Here is a 9,282-nt window from a genome sequence, read left to right as displayed (position 1 = left end):
ACTCCTACGTATAAAATTCCATCGATGAGAAGATCCGGGGAACGCCTTAAAAGCGTATCTCTCCTGCCATTTTTATTAAAAACCGGTCCTTTCCGATCATTCTTTGGAAGCTCCTCCACAATCGGCAATCCGCTGCAAGGGCAAAGATGGAATCTCCCCTCTCCTCCGTTAAGGGGAGCCAAGTGATACATGAATAGGACCTCATTGATACCAAGGGAGAGATACACAAATTCGCCTATGTTTTGGATAGCTATGAGGGCGAGATCTCGAAAAGATTGCACAAACCAGCAATCAGAGCAGGAATCGTTCCCCTAAGGCCGGAATCGAAAAAAGCTTCGTAGACGGAAATTTCCCCCGGGATGTAGCTGGAAGCGCGCTCTTCTGGGTTTGGGAACTCGAAGAACGATGGAAGATGGAAGCGAATACCTACTCCGCCAAACCGCCTGCTCATCCTCATCGACTGACGAGGCAGGACCTACTAATGGAGGAGCCGCGTAAACACATGATAGAGGGAAGGGAGCCATCAGGTCGCAATCAGATCCTTCACCCGCCTCCGACGAGCTTTCCGATCGGGAAACCGGCGATTCCATCCTCCTCTTCAACCTAGCCCTATCGGCCGTCGTGGGAACAAAATAAGAGGACCGCTTAGACATGATGCCGTTGGTTCCTATTCAACGGGTCACGGCGATGAGAAAGCTAAAATCCGAGGAAACATAACGAGAGGTCCGACCTATCTAACCAAAACCCGAAAAACTAGAAGAAAGGTAAAAGAAAAAATTACCTGAGCTCAAGGCACCGACGACGAGAGAGCAAGAAATAAGAAGGGAGAGAAGAAAGGCAAAGCCTATAAAGGAGGAACCGTTGGGTATAGGTGTCAAATGGACGGGCCGTCCACTGGTTGTCCACGTCCATATTTAAATGGGCCTAATATGGATAAACCCGTTTTTCCCATGGGTTATGAATGGGCAAAATTTGGGAAACCATGTAAAAAGTGGGTTTTATTGGGATTGGGCTTTATGGAAATGGGGTGTCTAATGGATTAAAAAATATAGGGTTACAGAAACAAAATCGTTTTGGGAAAAAGTTCATTTCATCATCTCGAGTCGCTCTCTCGACTCTCCCCAAGGCGATTCTCTCGAAGTCACGATCTCCAGCCTTCGTCCGTCTCCGTCACTCTCCGCCTCGTCGCCGTTACTCTCCGTCTCCGTCTGTCTCCAACCGTCTCGTCCATCTCCAACCGTCTCGTCTCGTCCCCGTCTCTCTCTGTTCGTCAGGTTTGATGGATTTCGTGTTTAGTGTGTTTGCTTGATCTGGTTTGATGGGTTTCGGATTTAATACTCCATATGTGTTTTTGATTCAGATTATCTCGGATCTCATCATCGATTCAACTTATAAAATGAGTTTTTGATTCAACTTATAAAATGGGTTTCTTGTTTGTGATATGAGATGGGTTTTATAATTAACTACTCCACAATTTGTTGGAAGAGCTAGATCGTTTTTGTTTCTGATATTTACTGAGCTTTCATGGTTTCATGGTCTCTGTTTAGATTGTAACTTCATTGTTTAGTTCATTTCATGGTTTCATGGCCTCTGTTTAGATTGTAACTTCATTGTTTCATGGTCTCTGTTTAGATTGTAACTTCATTGTTTAGTTCATTTCATGGTTTCATGGTCTATGTGGTTCCTAAGCTTATGTGATAGGAGAGTTGTTTATAGAAGTGATTGACGGGTGAATACTACTGTCATCTAGTAAAGTTATATATGCAATGGCTCAGACCACATGAGCTCTGGGAAGTCTGACTCTGCTGATGACATTAACGTGAATGTAAAGAGTTTCAAAACACAGTCAAGCCGTTTCTGTTTCACATGTGTGCTTGAATATACTTTTGAAACAACTTTATCATTGTATTGTATCTTCTGTCTCCTAAAGAGCTTTGACGTCTCTAATGTCTGTTGTCTCGATGTCATTGTTGTCTCCTAAACTTCATTGTTTTGTTTGTGTTCATTGCTTGTTTACTTGATGAGTTTCTGAAGTCGTTTTCTGTTTTCTTGTTTCAGGATGGACAATGAGGATACTATGAACCTAGAAGACACTAAATACATGAGTGGGGATGAGATGGTGGATCAAAACTCAGATGAAGATGAAGCAGTAGCAGTGGAGGATACTCTCATGAGAACAGCTGAAATCTGCAGAAAAAGAGGAGGTAAACGCAGACACTCCAGATGTTGGAAGCACTTTAATATAATAGGAGAGAATTATCCAGATGGTTCGAATGACATCCAGTTCAAATTCTGCAATCACACCTACAACTTCAACCTGCGTAGGAGTGGAACCTCAGATCTTTTGCGTCATATGAAGGTCTGTAGTTTGAATCCTGTCTCTAGTACACCTGGAACTGGTAGGATGATAGATCAGCTTGTGTTTCGTGAGATGATTGCAGTAGCCTTGATTGAGCATAACCTGCCATACTCATTTGTTGAGTATAGAAGAGTAAGGGAAGCATTGTCATATGCGAATCCTACTATAGAGTTCTGGTGCAGGAATACAACTGCTAGCGACTGTTTGAAGGTATATGAGAGGGAGAAGCTGAAACTAAGACAGAAGTTGAAAGAAATTTCAGGAAGGATCTGCTTAACAACTGACCTGTGGAGAGCTCTTACAGTTGAAGGGTATTTGTGTCTGATGGCTCACTTCATAGATAAAGATTGGAGTCTGAAGTCAAGGATTCTCGAGTTCTGTGCATTTCCTCCTCCTCATACTGGTGTTGCCATAGAGATGAAGATAATAAAGTTGCTGAAAGAGTGGGACCTAGAGAAGAGAGTCTTCACAGTCACTGTCGACAATGCTTCAGCAAACGACAATATGCAGTCCATTCTCAAGAAGCAGCTTCGGAGAGGATTGGTGTGCAATGGAGAATTCTTCCACGTAAGGTGTGTTGTTCATATCTTGAACTTGATAGTTTAAGATGGACTGAGTGTGATTGATGGAGCGTTGGAGAAGATAAGAGATAGTGTCAAGTTTGTGAAGGTGACAAAAACTAGAGAGAAACTCTTTGATAGCTGTGTGCAAACAGTGGGTATTGAACCAAACAGAGGTGTGTTACCAGGGTTGGTTATGGATGTAGCAACGAGATGGAACTCAACCCATTTTATGCTAGAGAGAGCCATCATTTATAGAGAAGCCTTTCGCCATCTTGCTGAAGTTGATGCAGCTTATAAGTTCAGTCCAAGTGAATTGGAGTGGGAGAGGGAAGGCTTGATTTCCGAATTCTTGGCTCCATTGCTGAGATGACCAATCTGGTTTCTTGTTCTTCTTATCCAACAGCTAACCTATATTTTATGCAAGTGTGGAAGATTGAGAACTGGTTGAGATCGAATGAGTTCAGTGAGGATGAAGTAATTTTTGAGATGGTGGCTTCAATGAAGCTGAAGTTCGATAAGTATTGGGAGAATTATAGCGACATCTTAGCCATTGCTGCCGTGCTTGATCCAAGACTGAAGTTCAAATTTCTGGAGTTTTGTTTCACAACTTTAGATGCAGCCACAAGTAAGACGAAAATGGATCATATTAGGAAGAAGATGAAGAAGTTGTTTGATGTTTACAAGAAGAACACAAAGAAAAACGTGGCTGGAACTTCAAGATCAAACCATGCAGCAAAGAAGACGTACTTTACCAGGATATGATGTAAGCTCTTGTTTACTTTGCTTGTTTACTCTGCTTGTTTCATTACTATTTTATTAATGTCTGATCATTAAAGTTTGAATGTTTGCAGGCGTTTTATGCATTCTTCTCACATAGTGCTGATTGTAGTGGAAAATCTGCATTAGATAAGTATCTTGATGAACCCGTTTTAGACATGGTGGCGAATCTTGATTTGGATGTTCTCTCCTATTGGAGAAACAATGCAATAAGGTTTAAGGAGCTCTCATCCATGGCGTGTGATGTTCTGAGCATACCCATCACCACAGTTGCTTCAGAATCTTCCTTCAGCATTGGAAGCCGAGTGTTGAACAAGTATAGAAGCTCCCTTCTCCCTTCAAATGTTCGAGCACTGATGTGTGCAAGAAATTGGCTAAGGGGATTTGAGTCTTTAGACATTAAGTTATTTTCATCTTTATCTTTGAATTTGGTTATCTTTGTACTCGAAATTGATAATCGAATTTGCTTAGGTGATGGAGTGGATTTTGAACCTTTGGAGGAAGTTGGAGAAGAAGTTAAGGAAACTGGTCAAGTCTGAGTTCGTGTCACATGAACCATGTGTAAGTTCTTACTGTTCTACTCGCTTTAAGATGAATTTGCTTTAGTATGTGACTCGCTTGTGTAGTATTGCTCTGGTTTGATCTCTGGTTTGATCTACTCGCTTTTAGTATGTGTAGTATGTGCTCTGGTTTGATCTCTGGTTTGATCTACTCGCTTTAAGATGAATTTGCTTGGGTTTTGTGCTCTGAGATGGGTTTTGCAATCTGGTTTGATCTCTTAGATATTTGTTCGGTTTTATAGCATTGCTCTTGTTAACTAACATGCGTTTGACAGTTTGCTTAATTGATCAATTGGACTTGGAGCCGAGGAAGGTGGAGGAGAAGATAAGGAAGGACTAGAAATTATGTATGCACTTGTGGATTTATGAACTTATGGAGTTTTGGAGTTATGAAATTATGTATCAACTTATGTTATTTGTATGGTCTTTTGAACTTATATGTATGCACTTGTGGATTTATGAACTTATGTATGCATGCACTTGAAATTTAAAATTTTTCTTAAAAGGTCTTTAATGGATCCCATGGCAGCCCATATAAATATGGGTGTTTGTGGGTTTGGTCCTTAATGGACATTGTCTTTAATGGACATTGTCCTTAATGGACATGGTCACTCTCGGTCCACAAACAATAAATGGACAAACGGATATTGGCTAATGGACATGGGCTCGCCCATCTGACAGCTCTACTGTTGGGAAAATTCTCGAAGAAGCCGCAAACCTATTAACTTCCAGATTTTGAGGGAGATTTAAAATTCAAAATCTTCCCTTCGGTGGCAAAATGGATCCCAGTCAATCTCCTATATTTAAGGAAATAAGATCTTCAGAATCAGGCGAGAATCGGCACCAGCAATGGTAACCTCAGGAGATCCCGAACTCTATTTGTGCCAGCATTAGGACCCGCTCCTACGCCAGTCCCTCCTCGGATCAGTGGTCTAAACAGCATCAGATCCCGGTCTGATGCAGGGGAAACTGATCATCCCCCGGGTTCAGAATACGGTTCCGGCCTGAGTGGAACCCGGATAGCGGGATTACTGGAGCGATGTCCTGCCTAAGGGAAGCCTGCTAAGAATGAGCAACTCCGGTTGACTTGAGTGCACAGGTTATTCCCCGAATTCGATGACGAAATCGAGTAATAAGGGGCAAACTGTTGGGCAAAATTACTCAGGTATCGAATTCCTCCAGAACCCAAGTAGGACACCAGCCTCTGGATCCCCGCTGGAAGGAACCCCGGTTCACAGGATCCCCGCTAGAAGAAACCCCGGTTCCCCTCTGTGGAGTTTTCTGGGTTCGGTCTCAGGATCGCTCCCCTTCCGCTGGGAAATGGAAACCTTCCGATAAGGAGAACCTTCCATATTTCCGAATATGGAAGAGTTTAACCTACTCCAACCGACTAAGGCCCGCCTTAGGAAGACTATATAAGGGGAACCTAAACCCTAAAGCAAGGGATCGACACTTCAAGACTTAGATATTAGAGTTAGACGGCTAAAACTAGGGTTTATACACCAATCATTGTAGTTTCGGCTTCTTTACTCAATAAAACATCTCTTCAAGTCTATTTCTCTCAATCTATATATGAAATCAATACAAACACTAGCCTTGTCCATCGTTCCGTGGTACTCACAAAGATCCTACACAAAAATCCCCTAACATTCAGCATGCTCGTCTTGGTACTCGGAGATAACCTAGTTGGCTCTTGGTCCCGGAGTAGAATTCTTGGACATGTTGTTTGGGGTGAGCGGTAGTGTCCATGCCGAATGGAGAAGGTGGAACCACTAGTTGAACTCTGCCATTGATTCTTGGCCACTCTCAACTATATAATATTGCAGTCTTCCCCCGGAGGTAGGCTACAAGCAATGCTAGGATGGCCTTGTGTCGTGCTTTCCTGGAGGATCCTGGGCATGTTTTCCCAGAATCTTAAGATTTAGAGATACATCCTTCTGAAACTCATGGCTCGTGGGTACGATTCTTCATAAATTGGAGGTTGTATGGACTTTCGTCCAGGAACCCGGAGACTGGATGGACTTTCGTCCTGGAACCCAGAGGCTGGATGGACTTTCGTCCTCGAACCCGGAGGCTAGATGGACTCTCGTCCTGGAACCCGGAGGCTGGATGGACTCTCGTCCTGGAACCCAGAGGCTGTAGGGTGAATCCCTTCTTCAAACCCGGAGGTTTTAGGATGTATCCCTTTTGGACCCGGGGGTTCTAAGGTGTTATATCGAGCTCTGCCCCTGTGAGTAGGCTGCTCTTAATCGTGTGCGACATTGCACTCTGCCCCCGTAGGTAGGCCACTATCAATGTCGTTTTTTTAGATGTTGCATTCTGCCACTCGTAAGTATGCCACTATCAACATCTGTCTATAAGTTCGTAAACTTTCTGACGGGTATCACATTCCACCTCCCTTAGGTTGGTTTTTATCGATATAAATTCCCCTATGAAGGGCCCATGGACCTTCGTATCTGGCCCGGAGGCCGTTTATAACCCGGAGGTGTTTTATGAACCCAAAAGTCACTTTTGGACCTGGAGGTCATGTGGGAATCCAGAGTATCTCCTTTAGATCCTGAGATCGTATCTGGACCCAGAGGTAATGTGGAACCCGAAGGTTCTCCTTTCGATCCTGAGATCGTATCTGGACCCAGAGGTCATGTGGGAACCCAGAGGTTCTTCTTTAGATCATGAGATCTTATTTCGAACCCGGAGGTTGAGTAAGGACCCGAAGGTCTGATATCTTGCATATTTGCATTGACTTAAGTCCCCATTTCACACATAATGGTCATATAGATTAGGAATTTAGCATCTTTAGAATCCATATTGCATTCATATGTCCTAATCAGGTAGTGGAGTGTCGTATGGAGTAACTGGAAGTGTTTAGAAGCATTATGGCTCAAGAAGAAACGGAAAATGATGTTAGTTCGAGTTCAAGCGAGCACAACTTGGGTTGAGCCAACGCGGGGTTCCATTACCCGCGTCATGGCGTCGAGAAGAACAGAATGAAGAACTCCAACGCGGCTTGGAGCGAAGCGGGGTCGAGTACCCGCTCGCACGAACTAGAAGAATCATCGGAAATCCAGCGCGGGGAGGATGACGCGGGTTGGTGTCGATCGTCTCAACCCACGTCACGAAGAGAAGGGACCGAGGAGTGTTGGGGTCGAAAACGGTTACGACGAAGTTAACATCCAAATTCCCGAAGAAGAAAAAAACGTAGAGGAATTCTTTGACAAATATACTTTCGAAATAGATTCTTCTTTACAAAAAACCTCTGCGGAAGAAACACGAATCATCGGACAAGGGCTCGAGAAGGATCGTTACGCAGCGACCAAACGCGTGCTCCGCTCGGTCGCTACGCAGCGACCAAATTCGAGCCAAAGCTCAGTCACTGCATAACAACCAAACGCCCATTCTGCTCGGTCGCTACGTAGCGACCGAGCTCGAACCAAAGTTTGGACGCTACGTAGTGACCGAGCTCTTCCGAAACGTCGATACGACATCAGTCCATTTATTCTCGTCTACCCTTCGATGCTATCTCTCGAATACCGTAGCGAACCCATCTCACGTTCCCCGCTATTTCTAAGTTATCAATCAAACTTTACCGTAAAAACTGCGGAAAGTTCATTCTTTATCGAAAGAAGCTGTAATAAACGCTTCGAGTTCCATTTTTATGCTATGGCGGCTTAAGGGCAGAAGAGGAAAAGCGTAAACCGACCTTGGAGACAGTATATAAGGGGTCCTAGGCGAGAGGCATGGAGGAGGATTTTTCTAGAGCGAACTTAGCACTTAGAGCAATTAGGCATATTTCCGTTTTTGTTATTCGAGCTGCGACTCAACTAGGTTATTGCCGTCTTAGGGTTTTAGAACTAGGAATCTCGCCGACAGCTCTCGTATCCCAGGCTCTTACCTTTTTGTAACGCTCAAACGCGAATTCGGAATAAGATCTACTTTGCTCTCTCTTTTGATTTCTCATACTTTATCGTTGTCATTATCTTGTTCTGATTGCTTGGCGTGTGGTATTAGCAGATATCCGGGACCTCTGGGAAATTAGAGTTTTCCTAGTTTGCTTATTTAAATGGAAATCGACAGTGTGAATTTCGGTTCCCACAGTTTGGCGCTAGAAGGAGGGGGGGGTACGGATCAATCTAACTCTCAACCACATCACGCTCAACCAGACATGTCAACTGACGACGCGGATAACGTGCAGACTCCTCTTAACGGAAGCAGTGGCACTGATATCCACACTCCCGCAGCAGACATATCCACGGCCAACGCACCAGCCAACGCTGCGGCGCTCGAGGAGTATAAAAAGATGTTCGCCACCTACGAAAAAAAGTTGGAAGAACAGGATAAGCTCGGGAGCACCTTGACCAAACAAGTTGAAACTTTAAAGGCAAGGACTCGAGCAATCCCCCCCCGTGGAACCACTAAAGTCCGCGGGAAAAGACTCGACTTTGCGACCCCGCTCAACAGGCCTGAAGCCACCCAAGAACGATCTTCGGGTCAAAACCCTAGCGGGAAGTCTCCCGTCGAAAAGGGAAACTCTGAAAGCCCTCCGCCTCCTGCGAAGGCTTCGGAGGACAACGAAGTCGAGCAAGTCGACCTGGATCCCAGCGATGTCTCCAACAATACTGATGAAGATACCAATTCACTCGGGAAAGCTTTCCGTTTGAAAAACCAATGGAAGAAGAGGAGGAAATCCTCTATTAGAACGAACAGGAAGAGCTAGCTGAAAAACAAACCGAGCTCACTCGCAGTAAGCGCGGAAACCTGCTGACGAGACGTCGGATATACGCGATCTTCGCGATTATATCACCAAGACTGCGGCAGAAGTAAGAGCCATAAAATCTCAAATCCATCATGCTACGAGCGCGGCCCCCGAGATCGACAGACTGCTGGAAGGGGCTCGGAAAACCCCTTTCACCGCTCGCATCTCAGATACGAGGGTGTCCGATCCAGGAAAGATCAAAGTACCGAAGTATGATGGTACGACCGATCCGAGAGCGCACCTTCAGGCTTTCCACATCACGATGGGAAG

The 9,282-nt window shown here is 44.6% G+C and overlaps 2 protein-coding genes across 2 annotated transcripts; both read left to right on the top strand.

Moving 5' to 3' along the window:
• Positions 1 to 929: 929 nt before the first annotated feature.
• Positions 930 to 3,292, top strand: LOC106337942 (zinc finger BED domain-containing protein DAYSLEEPER-like). Its single transcript, XM_013777039.1, has 4 exons — positions 930 to 991; positions 1,053 to 1,274; positions 2,059 to 2,902; positions 3,002 to 3,292. Exons 1-4 carry the CDS (start codon positions 930 to 932, stop codon positions 3,290 to 3,292), a joined length of 1,419 nt encoding a protein of 472 aa, XP_013632493.1.
• LOC106295417 (zinc finger BED domain-containing protein DAYSLEEPER-like) lies at positions 1,232 to 4,254 on the top strand. Its single transcript, XM_013731312.1, has 3 exons — positions 1,232 to 1,274; positions 2,059 to 3,685; positions 3,774 to 4,254. The coding sequence occupies exons 2-3, from the start codon at positions 3,596 to 3,598 to the stop codon at positions 4,236 to 4,238; spliced, it is 555 nt and encodes a 184-aa protein (XP_013586766.1). The 5' UTR covers positions 1,232 to 1,274; positions 2,059 to 3,595; the 3' UTR covers positions 4,239 to 4,254.
• The last annotated feature ends 5,028 nt before the right edge of the window (positions 4,255 to 9,282 follow it).

This window comes from Brassica oleracea, chromosome C1 (genome assembly GCF_000695525.1).
Source record: "Brassica oleracea var. oleracea cultivar TO1000 chromosome C1, BOL, whole genome shotgun sequence".
Taxonomy (NCBI): domain Eukaryota; kingdom Viridiplantae; phylum Streptophyta; class Magnoliopsida; order Brassicales; family Brassicaceae; genus Brassica; species Brassica oleracea.
The sequence above is the reverse complement of the archived record's forward strand: the minus strand, read 5'-3'. Positions and strand labels throughout refer to the sequence as shown.

Excerpts from the sequence above, each read along its gene's own strand:
- LOC106295417 (XM_013731312.1), top strand. The coding sequence starts at position 3,596 with ATGTTTACAAGAAGAACACAAAGAAAAACGTGGCTGGAACTTCAAGAT. Across the intron at positions 3,686-3,773 it reads GTACTTTACCAGGATATGAT|GCGTTTTATGCATTCTTCTC; the intron begins GTAAGCTCTTGT and ends GAATGTTTGCAG.
- LOC106337942 (XM_013777039.1), top strand. The coding sequence starts at position 930 with ATGGATAAACCCGTTTTTCCCATGGGTTATGAATGGGCAAAATTTGGG. Across the intron at positions 992-1,052 it reads TTTGGGAAACCATGTAAAAA|GGTTACAGAAACAAAATCGT; the intron begins GTGGGTTTTATT and ends TAAAAAATATAG. Across the intron at positions 1,275-2,058 it reads CGTCTCTCTCTGTTCGTCAG|GATGGACAATGAGGATACTA; the intron begins GTTTGATGGATT and ends TTCTTGTTTCAG.